We start from the raw sequence: 24,355 nt of genomic DNA, 5'->3' as shown, positions 1-24,355 counted from the left end.
GAACCCTGAGGTTGCCACCAAACCTAGCTGGGGGAGGTGCCTACATTTTTCATTTATTTATTTTATTTTTATTTTAACTATTTATTTGTTTATTTATTTATTTATTAATGTTTTAGCAAAGCTGCTTTGGTGTGAAGGGAATCAGCCGGCATCTCCCATGTGCAGCCATTATTCCGGTGCGCTATTTCCCCTTGCAGTAGTGGGGAGCGCAGCGGGTGCTGCTCCTGTTTGTGGGGCCTCACCCAACCTGCCCAGAGCTGTGGTCTAACAGGCATGCAATGACCAGCTCAGAGCAGCAGATTTTTCCTTTCCTTGGTTTTGAACATTTCAGAGAGTGGCTTTATCCTAAAGTCCTGATGGATTTCAGCTTAAACATATTGTACTGAACAGCCCGTTTTCTCTAGACTCCCATTGTATCAGAGGGGGAAAAATACTTACTTTTTTCCTCTGTGTCAAATTTTCTCCAGTGGCTTTGGTATGTTAGACCAACCCTGGGCTAAGATTTGCTCGTACAGGCTCTGTCCTGTGAAGTGTGAATCACTGCGGCACGTCTGGGCACCCGGTGGTGCACGGCACCTCTTGTGCAACCTCGCTGGTGCTTCTCCAGCAGATTCATCGCCTAGTAGTTGTTAAATCAGCATAAACTCTTTCTTGAAGTTTGTCGGCATGTTGAAATCCAGCCTCCTCAAGGAAAAAAACTACTGGTTTCACTAAAATGTGACTCAAGGAATGCGAGGGGCAGCTCGAGAGCCCCCAGGCCTGGGTTTGTGCGTAGATTGGTGTCAGATGCTCGGCCCGAAGCAGCGCCTTGTGGTTAATGTCCCCAGAGGTTTTGTTTTTATTCCTTACATACTCTGAGATTTTTCTCAAGCATGCTACTAATAGGAATCTGAAGTGTGCAGCTGCCTCCTTGTGCAGAGCAGGAAAATTGAAATCTAACAGCTCCTTCTCCTGCAGCTCTGCACAGTGTATAGGTGTATAATGTGTGTGCATGTTTTATTTTCTATCCAAACTGGAGGAACCTCTTGAGCTGAAGCCAGGCACTGCCTTGATATAGCCCAGAGGAGTGTCCAGCCTGGACAGCATGGATCTCCACGGCAGGAATTACACCGATCTCAGCAATGGAACAGGCGAGCGAGGGCAGCAGGGCTGCCTGGGGACTCCGGCTGCCTTTCTGCTGTGAAACTCTTGCTGCCTTTACTGTTTCTTTCTGCTGCTTTTCTTTTCAGCTGCTCGGGGCATGAGGAATTTCAATCTGTTGTGCATCGAAACCCAGTTAAGATCTAGCAGGAGCATCACGAGAGATGGGAGCTGTGTATGAGCTGGGTGGGCCATTAATTAGGTGCAAAATCTGTCCCTTTGGGCAAGGGCAGAAGCTCCAAGCTTAGAAGAAATGCAGGCTCACAGGCTCACCTGACTTCCCCTGTATAACCCACCCTCATCTAGCCAAGATCTCTTCTAACTCACTGCCTTTTCTTTGCTTTTATATACACCTGGGGTGGTTGGTTTATATTTATTTAGTGTAACCCTAGAGTAGTGGCTGTAGGCACAAGGCATAGCCATTGCTTGTGTAGCTGGATTCCTCAGTATTTAAGTAAAATCCAAATCCTAAAATGAGAAAGGGAATTAAACAGGACCAGAATAATGTTTTCTAATCCCAGTGTCATCAAGTTGCCCTGACTCTAAATCACCCTCCCTGATTTAGTGTTTTTCCCAAAGCAAATTTCCCACTAAAAATGTTATTAGAAATGGCTGGAGTTCCCTGGTGGTTTAAGGAAATTTAAGAGCAATCGTCAGCTTTTTTAAATATATTTTTTATTACTTTTTTTTTTTTTTTTCCCGTTTGTCTTAGAAAGAAATATGAAATCTGCATGCAACCTTCTAAATATTTCAAACATTTAAATAGCATATGATAATTTAGCAGTACAGTACATTATACAGAAAGATAATATAGGGAGACTTCCTATAGTGTATTTACAAACGAAAAGGTAGTTTTGTTATTTTATTTTAAAAAGAGGAATGCACTGCTTAACATTGAAGTATTACATTCAAAATAATGAATATGTTGTATTGTGACTAAAACATATATAGGTATTTATATGTTTGCCCTATCATATTTTTCATAAAAAGGTACCTTTTAAAGGCTTTTTTTTTTTTTTTGCTACAAATCTAGGAAATCATACACAATAGTCTCGAAGCTTAAAATGTCTCAGTACTGAAGCCACAAACTTCCCGTAAGAACTTCAGGTGGGAAAAAAACAAAAACAATTTCCTTAGTGGTAATAGAAAAAACCAACCAACCGAGCTGGAAATGCTTTCTGATGCGGGGATGTGTGGTTCGCTTTGCCTTGTAGCCAGACCCCGAGTCCGTAAGAGAAGAGGTACACACAGGATGGTCACACGCACTTGATGACAAACTGAGGGACCTCACGTCAGGCTGGGTGGCATCTCGGTGGCACCCTCCTCTTCATCCTGGGATGAAGGCGATGCCCCGACAGGCACCACCGCCTTCCCAGAGCAAAAGGGTGAGGGACACGGCTGTAAAATACCTGTACAAACCTTGCTGTTTGCCTAATGAGCTTATAAAGCTCGATTGCAATCATAGTGAAGTATGAATGAATAACATTTAAAAAAAAAAAAAAGACAAACAAAAAACAAAACAGAACAAAAAAAAAAAAAAACAAACAACAAACTCTTTGAAATGCAAAGCATGAGTTTTCCCGACCTCAGTACAAAGCAGACAGGTGTGAAATCTGAAGTGCAACAGATGCTCGTGAAATCTGGAAGCCTTTTGCACGCGGCTATAAAATGTAAAAACTGACCCTTGGTAAAAAGTGCTTTATAATAATATAGAATTTGTCTTGTGTCTGTGAGAGAGGAATAATCTTCTGCAGAGCCCAGTCCTACACCAGCCAAGGGAGTCCTTTCCATTCCTCATGCCGCTTCCTCTTATTCTTCATAAACCCTGGACAGGAGGAAAGCCAAGAGCAAAGTATTTAAACCATGAATGAAGCAGCTCCCTTCCAAATAATTAAAAACCAGAAGCCAGCCTTTTAGCCTCTGCTTAAGTAAATTGGGAAGCGAGTTATTGATGTGTTCTGCCACAGCTAGTGGGACGTGTAAGATGAGGAAATCCCCATCCTATAATACTCTTTAACCGCTGGAGAATCCGTCCCGCATACCCACGTATGAAGTACATCACGAGTTGTATATTTGCACTAGAATGGATAATAAATTAACAGTACCTGTCATGTTTGCAATAACAGCAGACTCTGTTTTATTTTTTTTCTAGTTTACAACCTGAGGAGAAGACCTGGCAGAGCTGTTTGATGAAAAATCCCTCTCTTGCAAAGTCTTTAGGTGGAAGCAGTCTTCCTTGGGAAAAGGAAGGGGAAATCCAGGAAAAAGGAATGGGAAAAACCAGGGGCAATGCTACTTTGGGGAAAACATTCATGCTTGACTTCAAATTCCCTGCCTTCCCCTGGGGAGTAATTCAGTGGGCTTGGTGCAGCTGGCCCAAAGGCACTGACAAATTGTTTACTTATTATGGAGCTTTGGTTTAAATCAGGCCCTTTACGTCTGACACATCCACTTGATGCTGCTTCAGCTGCAGCCCAGCTCGGCTGCTTTGCTTTGGGCTCTGGAGGAGACGGCGAGCAGCAGAGGGGGAGCCTGCGCCTCTCCTGAGCACACAGCTCGGGGCTGAGCATCCTCTGTCATTTTAATTATGCTTTTTTTTTTTTTTTTTTTTTAAGTGTTTAAATGTGTTAAAAAAATGTTGATGCTGTGTTCATCATCTGGGCCCCGTGTAGCTGCACTGGAGCTTGGTGAGCCCTTGCTCATCTCTGCAGGAGATGGGGCTTGCAGCTCGCTGTCTGCACTTAGATTTGGCTCAGGGAGTGAATTCCCCAGTGGGTAAGAAGGGTCGGGCTTTGGGGGGACTGTGCTGCACACGGAGGCTCTTTCCTGGCCGCAACAGGAGTTTGGCCATTCCCTTCATTATGGCTAGGGGTTATAACACCAACCATCAGGCATTTGTTTCTCTCCTTCTCGTCTATCTAGAACTGACAGCTTGCAAAAAAAGAAATTAAATCCTCCTTGCAAATTAGAAAGTGGCAGTGCATCTTACCAGCAAGTCACTTTTCCCTGGGAATGATGCAGTAGATAAAATTGGCACAGATTTGTGGCATTAGAAGGTGTAAGTTCTGGTGTGTGTGACATGAAGTGGGGCAGTCTCTTCCCTGCACGGCTGACTGCTTTCCTTGTGACTGTGTGGAAGTAATTTAGCTTTTCATCTTGGCTTTTTACCCGTAAAAAGGAGGTGAGCGCACGTACATAGCTGAGGACATCAGCTGACAAATAGTTTAACAGAAAACAAAGACTATTTATAGCTGTAAGAGCCTAATCCTAAAATAGAAGGGAGGAGTGCATGTGGCAGGAAAGAAATCGCATCGAGCATCCGCTGATATTTGTAGGTTTGGAAATGAAATGCCTCCTCCGTGACGGATGCAGCGGTCGCAGTGCGTGCCTGTGCACCACTGCTCGCCTCCGAAATTTCCACCTGCGGAGCAAACTCACACTTACCTGCCTTTCTCCTTCCATACTCTGTACCACTTCAGCAGCCTCACCGTGTTTTGGCGTTTGGGGTTCAGGCAGTGCTGCTGCTCGCCTCTGACCCGCGTCCACAGGGTCACGCTGCAAGGGAAGCCAGCAGGGGTTAGGGGCACCGCAGCAAGCCCAGCCCGCTGCTCACCCTCCAGGAAATGCCCACATCCCTCAGAGCGTTCACTCAGGCAGGCAATAACAGGGTTTTCCCGCTGAGTTTTATGGCAGGCATCTGAGTTGTAAAAAGGCTGGAGCGGATCTTCAGCTGTTATCAATCAGTGCGTGTCAGCCCTGTCCACAGAGCTAGGCTAAGTCGTACCAGATGAAGACATACCCGGTATTTTTAATCAGGGAGCTCGCTCTGCCTGTCTGCTGGATATTTTCTTTTGAGGTTAATAGCTGACTTAATTAGGGTTCAGTCAGGCAGCCGCAAGGTCCTTGCAGGAGAGGGTTCCCTTAGGCTCAACAGCATTGCATGAAAGGGAAAAGATCCGACCTGGATCATCGATCCCCCCCCCCAGCCCTGCCCAGTCAGCAATATTTAAACACTTGCAGATGGCAGGGTGCCCACCCAGAGGGTGAGCTCTGAGCCCAGGGCACTCAGTGAAGCCCTCCTGGTCAGTCTGCCACAGCCGAGGTGATGTGGGAGACCTGGAGCTGCTTCCCAAAAGGGTGGCTCTCCAGAACTATTAAGACTGCTACCATAACTCAGGAATCAAAGTCAAATGGTTTTCCATTTTTGTTACTCATTTTTTTGTGATCAAAAACCCTACCTAAAAACCTAAATTTTTGTGTTATTTATTTATTTTTTTTAATTTTTCATTTTCTTTTTTTTTTTTTTTCTTTTTTTTTTCTTTTTATATTTTTTCATTTTCTGTAAATACTGTCTGTAACAGGGAAACGGTTTTCAATCTAACCAAAATATTGTAATGGAATTAGTTAAACACTGCTAGAAGCACGAGCAGAAAAATGGCAGAAACCCAGACGTATCTATGAATATTGATGGGATTCTAGCGTGGTTTGGTTCCGAAAGGAGCTGTATCTCCCCCAGCCCAACAAGAAGCCCCTGCAAGCTTTCCCAGCTCCCCTCCTGGTGCAGAGAGGGCAGCCCTCACTCGACATAAAACCCTGCAGGTTGCCTCTCAGCCCAGCTGAGGGGCTCACCACGTTTCCTAGGTCAGTGTCGGGCTCAATTTCTTCTTCCCATCCAGCTAATCTCCTTCCCTGCTTGCTGTCTCCACTCCACGTCCAACAGGTACAAGCTGAATTCATCAGAACAGGGCAATTTTGGGGTGATTTGTTGCCAGGACTTGGCCCTTCCCAATGCATAGAAAAACAGCTGATGGCCTCAGAGAGCCTCTGGGGCTGCAGACAACAGAAGGGCAAGGTCTCTGCTGAAAGCTAGGGTCTGTTTCTGCTCTAAGGGCACTCTCAGCCAGCCCTGAGGAGATCAGTACATTGAAGAGGAGGAGAGCAAATCCAGGAGCTCACTGAAGGCATGAGGCATGCAAGGTTTAAGGGACTCGAGGTTAGCGTGATGTTTCTCCATCCAGCAGCCACCTTCCTGGCCGTGCCGTCTGCACTGCCTGATGTCAGACCTTGGCTTGAGTTTCCCGTATGACAGAGCACAGGAGGTATTTCCAGAAAGTGATGGACAGGCTAAATCTCGGGAGGAGAGGAGCAGGAGCAGCTCTGGAAACCAGCAAGTCCCAGTTGTGCACCAGGAGTGAAGGAGGGCAGATTGGGGATGATTAGAGCAGTGAGGAGGAGATCCATGGTGTGTGTGCCTCTCGGGGAACGACCAAGGCTTTTCTCACAGACACTTTGCTCTGATGCTGGGTGTAGTTTTTCTCTTCTGGAGGTGGGATGGCAGAGGGGACATGCCTGAGATGTCCCTGTGGTCCCCAGTGATTCCTGTGCGCTCCCTGGTGCTGAGGGCACAGCCTTGGGTGGTGGCATTTTGGGGCACCCTGAGCTAACCTGGCCCTGCTCTGGTCTCCTGGCGATGCCCCCTTAGGGTGCAGGTGTGCTGCAAGATTTTTTTGGCAGGTGTAATGGGACATTAAAGGACACTACAAGACCTGATACTCTGGGCAAGGAGTTGGCTGAAGCTCCTTTCTTACATAAAGGTGTCTTACACCTTTATGAGCTCCTTCAGGTGGGATTTGGGTATCTGAAGGTCCCTGAGCCCAAATCCTCCTGATGTGTCCATCCCTCCAGCACTGGGACGAGCACCCCTGGGTCAGCATGTGACACCCCAGAGCTTCATGCCCCACACATCTTTTCTGCAGCTCTGCCTACGAGAACCCTGTCCCCAGGGCCATCAGGGTTCTGGTTTGAGTCCTGAGGGGTTTTGACCAGGCCGAGGACTCGGTTTGGCTCTCTCTTACTCTGTGCCACAGCTCTGCTGGAGGGTGTGTGGCCAAAGACACATTCCTTCCTAAACTGCGTCCACACACCCACGTCTAATCTGCAAAACACCACGAACATCACGTTCCTCTCACGTGAGAAGACACAAGAGATTTTGAGGAGGGCAGGAGGGGAACCAGCTTCACCGACTCACTTCAATCACCACAGCAACAAAAACGGGGGTGCAGGAATTCAGCTCTTCCGTGCCTCATCCAGAGACTCCTGACAAATTGGCTCTATAAATATTAATTTAAGCTTGGTTTCAACATGGACCTCAGGCTTTGTTGGGGTGGTTGGAAGGGCAGTGGTGGCAGCACGTCAGCTGGCCCCGGGGGTGTCCCCAGGAACACGGGAGAGAGATGGGATGGGATGGCTCTGTCCCAGAGCTGCTGTGAGCCTCCAGGCTTGAATAGCATCAACCAGCCTGCTCGTGTGAGAGGTTGCTGATTCCCCAGCTTTCTTTTTCAAGCGAGAAGTTGCATCAATGAGCTGTATTTCCTCACCCGGGTGCTCCCCTCCCTGCTGGCTGCTGAGCCTGGCCCTGCTGCTCGTGGGCTGCAAGGAGCGCTCCCCTGTACCACGCTAATGCTGCTCCAAGGTCTATGCAAAGAAAGTAAAACTTCAAGGAGCTGATTTGGGCAGTGATGCTCCTCTTCAGTTGCCGTTAGCTCATCCTGGCTTCAGAGAATTGGGACTGAAGGTCCCTGAGCTGTGCCTTGCTCATGGGGATGCTGGTGTAAATCCGGAGAAGCCCGGTGTGGATGCTCCGTCCCTCCTCCGTAGCCTCTGTGGAGCCTCGCCAGCCATTTCTTTGGCTTCTGGGGTCTTGCCGTGATCATGCTGGTCCCGTGGGCAGGATCTGGCCCTGGGAATGTTACAGAGCACAGCGTGGTGGGGCAGGGTGCTGAGGTCCTGTTACAGCAGCTTTCTGAGATGCTGTGTTGTGAACGCTGGAGTAAATCAGTCTGTGGCTTTTTGGGGTGTGCGGCTGCTCTCAGGATCCTTTTTTCCCCTCTTAGGTGACAGGAGCTCATTGCAGTCTTCTCTGTTAACCTGTCCCTCTGTTGTTATCCAGCCCCATGTGCTGGTGCTTTGTGGGGCATTGTAAATTTATACAAAACAGGACAGAAAAACCCCACAAACCACCCATATTTAAAATGAGGGGGAAGAAAACACCTCCTCTTGATCCAGCCCTCAGAGATATCAAAAATCCCTGTACCTGCCTTGGTTTAATTCACCAGGGCATTGCTTTGGGATCTCAGCAGCATTGTTCACAGCTGGCAGTGAGGGTTGGAGGGAAGCACCCGCTGATACCCGGGGTGCTCCCACCGGGCATGGGGGGATCGATCGCCGCCAGCCGAGGCAGGCAAAAAAAAATAAAATAATCAGGCTCTGTCTGGGACAACAACTCCTTGCAGAAGGCACCGCGGACCAGATTCTGCTCTTGTTCTTACTCTGCTCATCCAAAGAAACTTGAGTGAATAGTTCTGGGTTTTACAGCAACAGCTCGCGGTCGTGTCTGTCCCTGTTTCCACTCAGACTAACGATTCTCCTCTCCTCGCTGCCTGCTCAGGAACTAATCCTTTGAGCAGACAACTCTGTCAAAAACTGATAGCTGGGGTTTTGATCAGAGTTACAAATTTTACTGCATCTGTTACAGCAAATGACTGTTCCTGGGAGTGCCACGGCACGATGAAAGCAGAGAACAAAGAGGGAACTTGCAGGGTAAAGCAAGGCAACTCAGTGACAGGGAAACAGGGCAAGAAATGAAGGAAAACTTACATAATCATCTCCTCCACGCAAAACGGGTACCTCGGCTTTATTTCCAGCTTCCGTACATTAGAGAATCTGATTTTAGGACCTTTTCTGGAACATTTGCACTTTACGCCTGGAAGAGAAGGCATTTACTGCAGAGCCTCCTGCATACCAAGCGTCCCTGCCCGCAGCCTGTGTGCCCCTGCAAACTCCAGCTCGGTCTTGCAAGCCTCAGTGGAAAAAGCTGAATTTTGTAACACTGTTGGGCTTAAAAAGGGTAATGCTTCCTTTGCTACGTCCCACGGAAAGGTAGCGGCTCCCTGAGAAAGGGACTTCGGAGCACTACGTGTGTTCTGGGGCTCGGGAAATAGGGGAGCTTTTGAAAGTGCACCTGCTGTGATTAAATGTGATTGCGTTTAACAGGAGGAAACGAAAGAGTCGGGACTCACTTAGAACTGAATAAGCAAACGCAGTTCTCGGTGAGGTTCTCACCACGCTCGTGTCTCGCCCAGACTTTGTGGGACTTTCAGTCCTTTTGCCTCTCCCGGGTGCTCCGATGCATTTGCAGCCAGACAAAAGCTGAGCATTTTTTTTTTTTTTTAACTGGGGTTTTTGTGTGCAGCAGAAAGCGGCACGCTGGCAGCCTCGGTGCAATTCGTGCCACCACGTCCAACCCGGCTCTGTCTTCCCCGTGCAAGCCACCGTGCGTTTTCAGGAGATATTGGAGGTGTGTTCCTGAATGACCAGGGGCACAGCCTGGTGCTCAGCACCGGGGGCTGTTCGGCTTGCAGGGAAGCCCCAACTTTGCCGTTTGCACTTCCCCCCTGTTTCCACTTTTGGGGCCACCCACAGCTGCCTTACACCTTTCCGTGCATCACCTTCCCGACATGCAGGGGACCGCCAGACCCTCCTCGGAGGTCTCAGGAAACGAATCAAAAAATAGTGGAGAAGCAACCCCCGGAGAGAAGTTTAAATAGGAATAGGCAGAAAAAAAAAAATAAATAAAAAACAACAAAACAAACAAACAAACAAAAAAAAAAAAAAAAAAAAAAAAAAAAAAAAACAGAACAGACCCTTACCTTCCGCGCTGGCTAAGCACATCGCGATGAACAAGAGGAGCAAAGCCGCTGTCAGGAGCTTCATGGTGAGCCAGCGGGTGCCTCAAAAGCGCCGGGGGGGTTAATTTGTCCCCTCGCCGGGTCCCGTCCCGGTCCCGGTCACTGTCCCTATCCCGGTCACTGTCCTGGTCCCTGTCCCCGGGGCGGCTGCGGGCAGGGGAAGGAGCGGCTGCGGGCGGTGCTGCTGCCCGAGCTCTGCCGCTTTCCCCCGCGTGTCCTCTTTTAAAAGGGCTCATTTAAAGCTGCCGGCTCATTAATATGCAGAGCGACCGCGCGGCTCCCTCCGCTTCCCGGCCCCGGGAGAGAGGGCGGGCGGCGGGGAGGGGGCGAGAGAGAGAGGGAGGGGAGGGGATGGGATGGGAATGGGGTGGGAAGGGATAGGGCAGGATGGGGCAGGATGGGGTGGGGTGGGTGGGATGGGGTGGGTCGGGATGGGGTAGGATGGTACAGCACATGGGATGGGATGATTGGGATGGGATGGGATGATTGGGATGGGATGGGATGGGATGGGATGGGATGGGATGGGATGGGATGGGATGGGATGGGATGGGATGGGTGCCCTGCATGCTTCTGCTGGGCAGTGGGAGCAGGGCAGTGTAGTGGTGGGAGCAGGGTGGTGGGGTGATGGGAGAAGGGCAGCGGGGCATCCAGACACAGAAGGAGAACTGGGGAGGTCTCACCTGCCTGCAGGGTCACCTAGGGCTGCTTTCAACCTTAGAGGAAAATTTGGTGAAATTAATGGCAAAACAAACAAACAAACAAACAAAAAAAACAAGAACAAAAAAAAAATCTCCTAAGAGCAGTGTTAGGTGGGCTTGGTTTATGGAGTATTTTAGGAAATCCGATCGGTTTAGGGTTGCTTTAACAAATGCACAAGCTCTGTTCCACTCTGTGAGGAGCAAGGTGACAAGAGGCAGAAGCCCCGTGGATGCAGATGCTCCTTCCCTCTCCTCTCCTGGTGCCGACTCCGCTCACAGCGAACAGAGCATCCTTAAAACCCCCACTCCAGATCTCTGCCTGTGGGGCAGAAATTGTCAAAGATCACTCGGGTCTGATCTCCTTCGTTGAAATGCATCCGAAATACATCGCTAACAAACACTGCTGCCCATCCCTGCTCCATGTCAGCCCTTCTCCCAGCACATTTACCCACCTCACGTACCCACAGACCCCACGAGCGACCCAAACCCCAAACCCATCCCTGGGGGTGGCTGGGGAGCCCCCTCCACGCTCTCCTGGCCCCGGCAGCGTTTTAAGTTTCCCCCCCTGGCTTTTTTCCTGCCGGCTCCCATTGGCAGCGGCCTTCCCGCGGCGTTCCCTGCCGGGGTGTTGGCAGGCAGCGAGTACAGCCCTACCACACACAGCCTGCACGTTGCACGCAGGCGGTGGAGGCAAACGCCTTGTTCCCGGCCCTGGGCTTCATGCGGGACGTGCCGACACGCAGGGAACAGCCTGCGCCGGGACTCAGGCCTGGGGGGGCGGTGGACGTGGCTTTTGGGGGCTTTTGGGGTGAAAAACCCATTTGTGGGTAGGGTTGCGCAGCTGCTACTGGTGTGATGGGGCAGGGGGGGCGGTTTTTGCTGGGCTCTGGGTGTTTGTGCTGCACAGCTCTACGCCAGCTCTGAGTCTCCTGTTGAAGTCTGCTGGGGATGTGGTGCTCTGCGTGCTGTTAAATGCTAAAGAGATTTTTTTTTTTTTTGTTGTTGTTCCATAGCCTGGTGATAAAAACAATCACCTGAGGCATGGGGGAGCTCAGCTCAAACCTCTGAAAGGTGCTGCCGGTATCCAGCTGCTTCCACGGGGAAGGGAAAAAGCTGGAGGGGAAAAAGCTGGGTTCAGAGTAGGGGGGACGCTGGCAGGGCACTGGGGACACTCAGCATCAGGTCACCCCCATCCCATCCCAGGGCTCGATCCTGCCCCCTGCACCTCGCTCTCCATGCACAGGAGCAGCCCCAGGCTGTGCTCATCCTGCACAGAGGGGGGCTGTGGGAAGAACAAGCTCTTTTTTTTTTTTCCCTCCCCCTCTGCTAATAAAAATTTGGGTGCAGCTTTAGCTGTCGGCAATTTGAACTTCCCCCAAACCAGGAAACTCGTGTCCAGGCTGGAGAAAAAATGAAGGAAATTCTTGAGCTTTCCAAAAAGCGAATCCCCTCATCTTATGTGATTCTTGTTAGTGGTGAAAGAGCCAAGCTCGTGTGCTGTTGGGTAAGCAAAGGGCTGCCTTAGCTCCAGTTTACGTGGGGAAATGGATTTGTGTGACATGTGTGGGTATGGAAAATACACCCTGTGTGCCCGGGCAGTTTGGTGCCTGTGTGCCAAGTGCTGGCTTTGACACTAATTATTTCTGAGAGCTCAAATGCTTCTCTGGCCTGCTAGGACAGATTTTGGTAGCCATGTATGGCTGCCCAGACACCTGCTCAGTCTCAGAAGGATGGTCACAGAGGAGGAAGGAGTGCTGGCGAAGGATTTGAGGGAAAGGAGAGGTGTAGGGAATTCACCAGTCTGACCCTAAAGAAGCCCCACTCATCCAGGTGTATTTCCTATGTGCGAGTACACGCCGAGCTGATAAGCACACACTGATGCCTTGTGTGCCTGCTGTGTCTCCAGGAAATCTCCAAAGCCTGGCTTTGCCCCTCAAAACGGAACATTTAGGACTGAGGTTTGGTCACTGCCCTCGGTCCTGCAGATGGGATGTGCTCGGAGAGCTGTGCCTGTCCCCAGGGGAGCACCACGGTGTGTGCAGCACATCACCTGACTCATCTAGCTAATTAGAAAGACATTGTTCCCCATGAAAGGTCTGTCATTTCATCACATTAAATGCTGGTTATTTCGAGTACAGGATGAGCTTCAGCTTGGATTAACTGTCCTTCAGAACTTCGTACCAGGAAGATGAAGATGCTGCCATTGTGGGAAATCTTGACAAAATGGCCATGAAACAGAAAACTTATTTATTGCCAGGGAAGCAAACTGATGTGACTGGCTCCTCTGTGTTTAACGTATAAGAATATCCCAACCTGTCCGGTGAGGAGAAGATTAAGCACTTGCAGTGACGTGACATAATCCCTGCAGCTCCTGTCAGGAACTCGGGGCAGGAATTAGACTTAAATATTCACTAAAAAAATGCAGAAATGAGGTGGAGGCGCAGAGACGTGTTGTGTGCTGTACGCAGCGTTTTTCCTGGGTGGTGCAGTTCACTCTTCGAGCCTTTTTGGCTCCTCAAGCAGTCTGTGTTTGGCATCAGATCCGACGTGTGGTGTGGGCGAGGTGGTGTGAGCCTCCTGGGGCTCACGGGCCCTCAGCTTCACCACAGAGCCAGCCCCAGATGGGAGTGAGTGGGGGAATTGCCTCAGATTTCGGGATTGTGTTGCAAGTCTGCTCCTGCTGTGCCCTCCTCGGTCATCGGCAGACGTGCTAAGGGCTGTGGTTGAGGCTGTGTTTTCACCTTTAGCTCCAAACGGCCTTTTCCTTTCCCCAAAAGCCATGAACAGTAGTTGTGTCATCCGTGCGTGTGTTTGTCTATCGTCGGTTGAAAGTCAAGGCTTTGGGTTTCGCCTTTTGTCTCGGGAAACATGAAACATAATTCAGGGAAAACAGCTGTGTTCCCTTCTGCGGAGTTTCACAACGGATGAGTTCTGCAAAATAAGCCGCGTATTGTTTTTGCAGTCACTGCTTTCTTTTGATATTTTCTTTTTATTTTTATTTCCATTATGAGATTAAACTCTAGACTCCGCTCCTTCTCTTGGGAACAGTTTTAAGACCGCTCTCTTCACAGGCCTAAATTATTCACTGAGCAGGGTTGTTTTTTTTTTTTTTTTTTTGCTGAGATCAGAATGAGTAGGTCTGATCTGGGGCTGCTGTCATGTGTGGGAGCCCTTTGAAGCTTGTCATCATGAATCATTAAAAGGGGCTGCAATAGCATGGCAAAACGGAGACCTGACACTTTGTGTGGGTGATCCGAGAATCACCTTTGGAGATGCACAAAAGGTTTAATCCCGCCCGTGGCTTTTTCTGTTGAGAAAATAGTAAGTTGTGTTTAATTTTCTACTGACTCACTTCCTTGCGTGCTACAACTTACCGTTTGTTTTCACGTGCAAGCACAGTTTGCACTTCATGCCGTCCTCTCAATAGGCATTTAAGCCGAGAGTCACTGCAGGTATTTATTTTGCATGGCTTGACGCAACGAGCTGGATCATTGTTTTGTTACCCACCCTGGCACCTGCTGCATTGTAGGGGAACAAAGCCAAGGCAAGCAAGGCAACTGCTTTTATATGATTCAGGATGACACCAAGACCCTGCTGCCTTCTCTCTTTCCTAAGTGGTTTTAATCCTTGGTGTTGGACTGTGAATACTCAGGCAAGGATGCTGTGTGGTTTTCCTTAAAGGGCATCCCTGTCCCTAAAGTGCTGCTGGCTGTAATAAGCTATAGGCAGCCCCCTTCTACACTGATTAATGCCAATTCTCTGAAAAGGAACTGGCTCCTCAGGTAGCCCATACACATTCAAAGCCCTGGGGAATCCCAAAAGCGAACCGCAAGGTGTTTCATTTTCACAACAGGACATGTCCAAACGAGATCAGTGCTGAACAGGTCTCTAACTCAGTCCCAGGTGAGCTCTTAGGGACATTCAGAGGTGTAGAAGCACCAAACAAAAAACCACCCACCCCCAAATTCAGTGGTTGTGTGGCTGCAGCATGTAACCCCCTGCAGACTGAGGGTTTATTTTAAAGCTTGCTCTAGGGGTAGCTGAGATCTGTTTGCTCTTGCCCTGTAATCACAGCAATGATACTCCCCAGAATCAAGAGTTAGAAGTATTAAACAAAAATCCCCATAATTTAAAGCCCTTGCAAGCCCTTAATTAAGCCCCATCTGCTGCAGCCAGGATAGGTGCTCCCCATCTCTGTTCTTTTTCTGCTGAGCTGTGTGTTGGTAATGATGGGTATTTTTCATAGACTGATTTCCACCTCCCCTTGGGATAGAAAACATATGTAACATCTTTAAAAATAAACAAAATGAATGACCTAACGATGCAGACTTTGAAAATTTGACGGAAGATTAGTAGGCTGTAATCAATCATAAAATCACACAAGGATGGCACACTGGAGAGCCGACGTGGTGAAGAAGCACGGGTGTTAGCTGCTGAAATTAAATGAGGAATCAGCTAGAGAACAAGGTGGGGATGATAAAGTGTGTAAATGTTGAACACAACGATGTTATGGGGCTGCACATCGGCAGTGGGACAGGGACAGGACAGCTGCCAGCTGCCCGAGGTGTCTGCCCCAAACTCAGGGCTCCACCGCCTTCACTCTTGGGGACAAAAATATGTCCGGCTCACGATCCTTTCCAAAGGCCTTTCTTTGGCAGCCTTTCCTGGCAGTTGGCTGTCTCTGAAAAGGCAGGCAGTTGTTGCTAAAGGAATTTGGAAGCAGAATGGAGCCCTAATGCTGCGGGAGAGGGCTGTGCCCAAGGCTGTCCCCGGTGTGGATGGGTCTGGCTTTGTGCTAGTGGTTCAGCTTTCCAAGGAGGGGCTGGGTGGGCAGTCAGCCTTCCTCTTTCCCTTCACCCCCTGTGCTAGGGCATCGCTTTGTCCCCGGGAGGATTTTAGAGAAACTCAATGAAATCAGACATTGCTGCTGCATCTTGGTCCCAACCCCTACAGGTGACAGCCAGGCCATGGGAGCTTCCTCAAGATGTGGATTTATGGATGTTCTCTGAGACCAGGGGACCTAAGAGTTAACATGAATTTCAATCAAGAAGACATTAAGAAGGGCAGAGGGAAAACAGATTAGCTGTCCTCTTGCCTCGCTCTATAAGATGAGACAACAAGAGAATGTGATGAGACCAATGGAAAAATAAAAGGAAATGAGAAATCAAAGGAAATGCTGCTTTACGGGTTATTTCATATGGCGAATTTGGGAAATTTTCCCTGTAGGAGATCAAATATTCTCTTATATTTTTAGCAGAGCTGGGTAAGACATGACTGCAAGGACGAAACCCGTGACAGAGGCTGATCCCCTGCAGGGGTTGGGCAGGCAATGGCCCATCTCAGACGAAGCAGCGGGGTGCTGATGGACGCTGCCCTGGGCTCGTGGAAGCTGCAAAAATAATTGCTGTGTTCTTAGGCTGGTGTGATCACCCCGTCCTTTTGGTACCAGCAGCCAGCGGCTGGTGCCCAGCCTCCCGTGAGCAAAGGCTCAGGGTTTTTGCAGTGACCTGATGCTGCCAAAGCCACCTCCTCTCTGCCGGTGCTCCAGCAGTTGGGCTTTGCCCCTGCCCTGACACACAGCCCCTGGTCTGAGGTCTGTGCCAGCTGGCTGACAGCAGGCAAGTGCTGCCAGAGGCCGAAATGAATGATTGATCTCTGTGCTGCTGTCACTGCTTCTTAAGACTGAGGGCTCTCTAATTAACTCCTTCGCCTTCATAAATTCTTCATCAGGATTTGTATCTCCGGCGCTTTGCACATGTTTGTGGTGGTATCAGCTACACTAGGCAGTGGTTTCCCGGTGGTATCAGCTACATTAGGCACCAGTTTCCCTTGCAGGCATCTCATCTCAGTGGGCTTTTCTTTCCACTTCGCAATGCCTTTGGCTGTGCCATGAAGCACCCTCTCCCCTTGCCATATTGAAATCTCCACAGAAGTGGCACTTCGGTGACCTACGAGCTACATTCCAGCAACAAGAACACCTCAATTGCAGTAACAGGCTCCAAAACCAAAACACAGAGAACACCACGAGAAAGCTTTTAAGCAGCAATTGCTCGCCCTGCCTGCAAGCAGCAGTGCCAGCACAACGCAGGCCAGCTCCACGTGTCCCGAGCCTTGCTTCCTGCATGTGAGCGGGTTGTTTTGATACCCTACACTCGGAATATCCTGCTTTCTCTAATTGCATTTTGTGCCTGCCTTGGGAAAAGGCTGCTGTGCGGTGAGCGCAGCTGTGCCCTGCGCCCCCGCCGTGCGCGGCCCACCCCGTGGCTCCGAGGGCGCCAGGTGGGATGGCCGCCCTGCAGGCTCTGCTCCTGCCAAGGAGACACTGGGAATGTTGGCCCTGTCTTCAAAGGTCCGCCGCGGCCCTTGATGTTCCTCACCGGAGAAGGTCAGCGGAAGAAAGTCGCCTGGGAGCCGCTCTCCGGAAGCGAAAACGGGATGCTGGGTTGGGTCCTGGAGAGCAAAGCGCGCTTTGTGAGAGGGAGCAGCAGCCCACACAGTCTTTAGGCATGTTTGTACCCGGAGCAATGGCCTGAGCACGTAAATAGCTCCAAATGAAGCTATCAGATAAGGCTGGCTGCAAGAAAGGGAAGGAGGCAGGAGAAGTTTGCCTTTCCCACAGCGCTGGCCTGATGCTCTATCTGTGGTCACGCTAGCTGGTCAGAAGGACTTCGTCAGCCAAGAACATAATTACTGATTTGGTCATTGTATTTGTAGGACAGGGTGGCCTTGTTTTCCTTTAAGGAGCTCTTAAAACGGCCCATCTCAGTCTAAGGAGACATTTCCCCCCCTTCCCTTCTTCACCCCCATGACTACCCACAGTGGTATTTCCAGCTATGCTGAAACTCTCCAAAATGTCCCCTTTATTTCTTTTTGGAAGTCTGGACGCAGCAGCAACAGACAGCTGAGGATGTAGTACCCTAAAGTCTCATTTAAAGACATTTAAAGACAATTATGTTAACTTTCAGACACCTCTGGGCCTGCCCCAGTCCACTGGGCATTACTGACGTTCGTGATTTCAGTGCCAGCCCATTCCTTCTTTGTGGCCTCTTGTGCAATTCACTCGGCGTCACGCTTGGTGCTGCAGAGATGGGAATCTGGCTGGTGAGGGCAAATGGGAAAAAAGGTGCTGTAAGTGTTTTCTCAAGTGTCAGCCCGTTATTTTAAGGGATAATTTGTGCCTCTGTCTGTACAAACCCATCTGGGGCTGGAGCATGATAAGACAAGCCGATCTTTAACATTCTTCAACTTCTGTTTTCTGCTGCTGGGAGACAATTTCCAGGGCGAGGCCCCTGGATTTTGTATGTAGCCTGTCTCTAGCAGAGGCAGGCATGGTACACATGAGGTCCAAATTCTCAGATTCCCTGCAATTGTGGAAAAAAAGGAGCAAGAGATTGGTAGACGTTTTCAGCAGCCTTCAGCTTAATGCCCTTTGCTTTGTTTTCTTCAGCCTCCAAGGAAAAAAACATTTCTGCAGTGTGTCAATACTTACTGCTGTTCAAACCTGTTCAGTGCTTGTTGCATGTAAATGAGAGCTGGTCTGTGGACAGCTGTGGTTCCAACATCTGCTGGGCAAGATCAGGGTGGGAAGAGAAGCACCACAATGATCGTGGTGCAAAGAACAGCAATCCCAGTGCAAAACCAGGGGCTGCTTCTGTCATATGGGGAGCGTGGTAAAGACTTCCCACTGGGGAAGCCCAGCCCCTCATCCCTGCAAAGGGCAGGGCAGGCTGGGATTTTAATGTATTTCTTCCTCAAAAAGCTCCTCGTGGTGTTCTTCAGGCCCAGCTCTGGCTTTGCAGCATTATGCTTTATTGTTCTTGAACATTTCCATGTCCAAGACACAGCACCTTTCCATGGTGGAGTTTGCTGGAAGTAGGACTGGCAGGACTGACAGAGTATTGTATGGAATCTGGGGAATTCCTTAAACAATATAAAGCATCTTCAGAACATGTCAGGCAGCACGGTCCTATCAGCAGATCTGCTGTGGAACAATCTGGCTCTTTTCAGCGTGTAGTTTTAACCAACTCGGTGGCCAGATCCCATGTCTTTTCCCTAATTTGTTCAAGATGCATGCTATAAATCACCCCGACTTTGACCCGTGAAGGAAAACTAACTTGACAAATCACCTTCTGTTTTCATTTTTGTCAGGATGTTATTTATGAAAATGGGCAGGTCGCTGATAGCTCTGGCTATTGTTGCCCAGGAGCCTGTGGGTTTGATGTATATTCAGCCTGGGTCCGGGCGGGTGCCTTTCCTCCACTCTTCGTTTCTCATGTTAAAACTTGTGCCTTATAGTGAAGAATTTGATTTATTAAAGAACACTTCATAATACAGCAAGGCAGATGTCAGCTATGTTAAATGCCTCCATAAATTTTGCCTCTCTTGAGCAGATTAAACATGCAATTATTTGAGGAATGATGAAGGCATCCTGCACCAAAGCAACATTTCAGTAACCTGATAACGTGAGCAGCTTTAGCCATGTCTCTTACGGAAACGAAGCTGTGTGATTGCGCTGCCTCTCTCTCCTCACACAAGAATTATCTAAACCTGCAAGCTATTTCCATTGCAGCTTAACAGAGGGCTGATATCTCACAGGCAATTTCGGAAGGGTTGTAAGCGATGGGGCTGGGTGCTTTAGGGTGATTAGGTGACCCTGAGCTCGTGTACCTGTCTGCTCTGTGCAGGGGCACGCTGCAAGGACTCTTGTTCTACAGGTGCCTGCTGCACAAGGGGAGGCAGGATAGGGCTGAGGCAGTTTGACACCACTGCACCAAGTACCAGGAACTTGTAACACAGCCTCTAGCTCTGCCTTGAGCCTTCCTTTAGAGAGGCGGGGGCTGCAAGGACTTAAAATATCCTAAGTGCTTATTTCTGCCTCCATTTGTGCTTTCCCACTTATTTTCTCCTATTCCCAGGGTGGTGTCTTTATGTGTCTCCACGCTGTCACTGCTGGGCTCTTGAAGCTCCTGGGGCCGTTTCCAGCCCACAGGATAATGCTTGGTGATGCCAGAAAGCCAAAGGGCAATGGGACAAGGGTAGACAGGGGCATGGCTCGGGGCTGTGGTCTCCAGCCCCAGCTTGTGGCTGAGCCTGGACATCACTTGCTGTGCCCTTGTCCCACTCCCCCTGCCTGTAAAACAGCAGTGCCCATTGACTTAGGGCACTTAACTTAGGAGGGTTAATGACTTCATGGCCATGCAAAGATTGTAAACTATTCAAAGAACTCCTAGAACCCATACCATGGGCTTGCACAGGCAAAATCATGAGACCAGTCCTTTCAAAATTGGATTTTTAAGGTTTGATTTCCTTTAAGCAGGGTGAATTTTGCATAATCAGTGCCTTAGCCCTCTTGAGCATCCTTGTCCTCTCCTGGCTGCTGGAGCCACGCACGCTGTGGCCCTGCCCTGGCAGCATTTCTACCCCATGGCTGGTGGGTGGGTGCCCATGGGTGTCACTTTTCTCTCCGGCAGGATGAGAGAAACCGGCCCCACGCCTCCATTTCCATGTCTCCAGCACAACCTCGTCCAGCCTTTGCAGTTTTCCAGCTGCCAAACCTTGTATAAACTGCTGTTGCATATTGCTGCCATCAATCATCAAAGCCTTTTAGAGGGGTTGCGTTGTGCTTCCTTACAGACTATAACCTCCTTATCATCCTCACATAATCTTGTTATGGCTTCATGCCTACCTGCACGATCCACTTATCAGCCAATAAATCCCAGCAAGTTCGCCAGGTGGGTTCACTGCTACAGGTTCCCCAGGCTCAGACTGATGTGCTCCCTGCCCAATATTTTTTGCAGTGATGCTTACAGCAAACACACCTTGCCTCAGCTCTCCCCAGATGAACCGGCTTCATTTTTATTCCCCAGCCATTACTACTTGCTGTTTTCACCCTGAGATGTTTCCTGTTTAGCTAGCCTCTTTTCCTATCCTATTCTGGAGGTAATGAAATGTTCTGCTCACTCCTTCCATCTGCAGGCATGAGCAGAGCAACCCGAATTCCACATCTGCACTTCGGAGCCTTCCCACTCTGCCTTGCCTCGATATATTTATGCTGCAAATATTTAAGGGCTAAAGGTGGAACTTGAGGAGAAAGTTGACTTTTATTCTGTGAATAAAAAAATCTGGATTAGGTGCTAGTCTCTGTCACCTGGATCAACATGTTTCTGCTGAAGATGCCAAAAAAAAAACCAAACAACAAACCACAAAAAAAACAACACCAAACACCCTCCAGAAAAATCAAAGCTGGAGAATTCAAGTACAACAACTTTCAGGGAGTTGCAGGTGATCTGGGAGATAAGATTTAAGTTGCAGTTGAAGGAGTTCATTGAAGTAGTTTTAAAATATGTAGGTATAAATCCCCAATTCTCTACATGCAGAGCTAAGTGTGTTCCTCTGCATTTCTTCTGCTGAATGTTAAGTGGATCAGTTTTACTGAGGTAACCTCAGTTTTTTTTTATTTTATTTTATTTTTTTTCTAGTGGAATTTAATTCAACACAAAACCTACTATTTAGTCTTTTTGGTCGTATATCCTCATTTAGGTGCTTGTGCAAGGAAAGGTTGAGAGCAATCAGAAAACACTGGAAGCTAAACAAATGTTCCCTAATCTCTCTCCAAGCCCGTACTGAAATGTTATTAGTATTTTTGGGCTTGTCTGGATTAGTTTCTTAAGAAGCTGAAGTCGAACAGATCTAAATAGATTATTAATTTAGTAAAACACGACCTCTCCGGGGGCTGAGCCAAAGGAGTGTCACGTTGCTTTGCTTTTCTGCCATGTACACACAGGTTTTTGGGGTGGATACAGGGGATGGTGTGAACAGAGAGCTCTTAGCACATGTCGTGTGGATATCCCATGGCAGCAATGGGAGCCTTCATCCACTCCTCCTCTTCCTCACCATGCTCATGGTTGTGTGTTTGACTTTAAAGACCTGAGCTGGAAGCTCCTTGTGCCTTAATGTTTCTACCCCAACGTCAATTTGAACTTTAGCTTATGGTGATGGATGTCATTACCCTTCTCAACCACAGTCATTCTTTAATTCTTCTGAAATCTGCTGTCTTGTATCTCTATCCAGTGAGGAGAAGCTGCATAAATAATGGGTACAAGTACCGGCTTGAAAAAGGAGCTGGCAGAGCTCTGAGGATGGGGTTATTGTCTACCTCTGAGGATGGGGTTATTGCCTACCACTGGTGTTGGCTGGATGGAAGCTGAGCTTCCCATGGGACAGAGCTAGCCAAAGTGGCAATGCCCTGGGAGGCATGAAACAATTGATCAGTCAGTGGCATTACTTCCAGGAACACAGCATGAGTAGCAGTATTTGTTATTTAAACCACTTCCATTGCGTGCTGGAGGCTTCGCCCATCCATCTGGAGACAGTGTGAGCAACTTGCCACAGCAAGTTTTTTTCCTGTGCCCAAACTATGCTGGAAAAAAAAAAAAGTCCTAATTGTCAAGGAACTTAGAGTTCATAATTGACTATTTAATAATCAAGGAAGGGCTACAGCTGAACAGGTCTGGCTGCAGGAGGACCCCGTAAATAAGAGCAGCCTGGCCCAAGGCCTCCCACTTGCTGCACAGGACTGACGGCCGGCTCCTGCCCCTCATCCTCGGTCCCCTTCCAGCAGGACCGTGTGGCCTGGAGCAGGGTCATGCATTGGTGTCCCTGGCAGTGCGATTTGGCTCTGTGTGTCCTACAGCTGAGACAAACCAGCCCGCGAGATGTGGAGAGTCCGTCCCTGCTGGCTGAGCGTGGCTGATTGCAGCACCTGGGCCTAAGTGTGAGAGCAATTCCTGCGGGCCTGAGCATCGGTGGTAGGGAAAAGGTTGTGTTTTGGGAGTTTTCCCTAAGTGACACCTGCTTCAGCAGCTGAAGTGCCCTGAGGCCGTTCGCTTCTCATTACTTGAGGGTTTTTTTTTTTAACCCTTTTCACCAGGATGGCTCCTGTGGTTGCAGTATGACAGCAACGCTTAGGATTTAGGGCTGGCGTTACAGGGGGAAGAGCCTTCCTGCAGGGCTCAGACTGGATTTATAGCATTTCCCTCCTTCCCTTGATGATGCCTATGGTGGGAATTGGCTGCCCTGAACTGACGGCAGATGCTGGGGCAGTCACACCGGTGTCTTCGCTCACCAGCAGAGATGGGGCTGGGCTTCAGGCATGTCTGTCTCATCCCACAGCCTGCTGAAGGACCTGCAAGGACTGCTCAAATACTGCCATGCCCGTGGTGAAAAAGTCTTGTCTTAGGTTATTCCTAGAGCCAAAGCTTTCACCGAATACCAAGAAGTGGGAGGTGTGTTATTCATTCTGCATAAATGGGTCAAAATCTCCGGGGTTTAGGTCGCTGTGTTGAAAAGAAAACCTCCTCACATTTAGGGACAAAATATTTTCACAATTGCTATGAATCTGCCAAAGAAAATACAATTCTCTGGTCTTTAAGGTGTTAGGAAGGAAATCAGAATGAAACTTGCTGAGATCAGAATAGCAAAGCTTGGAAACACGAAGCAATCTGTCTCGTGTAGCAGCTACATCCAGAATCAGCAGCAATAAGTCTCAGCTTAAGCAAAGGCTGAATTTTTCTGGGTTCTTTTTCTGTTTCCATAGTTTTCGATAGGAAAATGGAGTTTACACATAGCACTGACATTGTTAGTATTCTTCCAGCTGCTTTCTGTTTAGCAGAGTGAGTGTCTCACATTTATCTTGTACTCTTTAAATAACCAGAATTTTATTAGTGCCTCCTTCTAACCTCTCTAAACAGAGTACTATTTTGGGAAGAACAAGACAATTTTGCATAGGAAAACATGGAGTGCTATATAAAATGTGAGAGGAAGGGAAGGGAGTGATAATGAGTAGAGCTGAGCAGAGTGTCTCTGGATGGTTTTCTGAAGGAAAATGCCCCTCTGCAAAATCAGCATTTACAAAGGACAAATTTCAGTGTCATGATGTACTTTTAATTTCCTTTTGGAAAAATTAAATGGATATCATAGATTTACTGGAAAAACACTTCTCAGTTCGCATTCCTAGGAAGGGGCTGTCTGCACTGGCAGGAAAGAAATCTGCACAAGCTTTGGGACTGCTCCGTTCCATGAATTTTCCCCAAGGAAGAGCGATTTTGACCACTTGGACTGATGCAGACCCAGGATGAGTCTGCTGGCCTGGGGGTGCTGTGAGCAACTGCCATGGTTTCATGCTTGGTGTCATTCCCCAGAGAGATAAAACCGAGTCATTTCTAGGGATACAGGGCCATTGATGCAATTGATGCAACAGAAGGATTATTGTCCAGTTTGGACGTTTCAGATTTCTTTTCTTTGATTTCTGAACAGGCTTCCAGGAAAACCCATCTAGGTTGCTGAAGGTACTACTATGATTCATGACTTGTTCACATTTTCCAGTAAAAAATGGCTTAATCCATTTAAGTCCCTTCAAAATTAATTGGCATGTTTAGCAGTTTCCAGTAATAAATATTCTTACATCTGTTCCATTGTTTCCTGCTGAAAACTTGTTTTGATTTTAATTAATTTCTGACCATTCTCCCTGGCCTCTGTTTGGGGAAATGGTACACTTTTTTTTTTGTGTGTGTGTGTCATTTGGGGCTGGGAGTGGTGGCAGAGGGTGGCAAAGGCATTTGCCAAAATGGTTTGAGTTTGTTGTGGAAGAGAAAACAGCAGGGCAAAGGTCTAACATGCTGCCTGCAAAATATTTACAAGTCTTTTTTCAATGACCGTCACAGCTTATCGCTCGGTGTTTTAATTATTGAAGTACCTCCCGAATGAAAACAG

At 48.6% G+C, this 24,355-nt stretch overlaps 1 protein-coding gene across 1 annotated transcript; it reads right to left on the bottom strand.

Annotated features, from left to right (window-relative positions):
• Positions 1-2,697: 2,697 nt before the first annotated feature.
• CXCL14 (C-X-C motif chemokine ligand 14) lies at positions 2,698-10,036 on the bottom strand. Its single transcript, XM_032196995.1, has 4 exons — positions 9,849-10,036; positions 8,797-8,902; positions 4,585-4,695; positions 2,698-2,965 (listed from the first exon to the last, which is right to left on the bottom strand). The coding sequence occupies exons 1-4, from the start codon at positions 9,910-9,912 to the stop codon at positions 2,950-2,952; spliced, it is 297 nt and encodes a 98-aa protein (XP_032052886.1). The 5' UTR covers positions 9,913-10,036; the 3' UTR covers positions 2,698-2,949.
• Positions 10,037-24,355: the final 14,319 nt, after the last annotated feature.

The sequence above is a fragment of the Aythya fuligula genome, chromosome 14, assembly GCF_009819795.1.
Source record: "Aythya fuligula isolate bAytFul2 chromosome 14, bAytFul2.pri, whole genome shotgun sequence".
NCBI classification, from domain to species: domain Eukaryota; kingdom Metazoa; phylum Chordata; class Aves; order Anseriformes; family Anatidae; genus Aythya; species Aythya fuligula.
The sequence above is the reverse complement of the archived record's forward strand: the minus strand, read 5'-3'. Positions and strand labels throughout refer to the sequence as shown.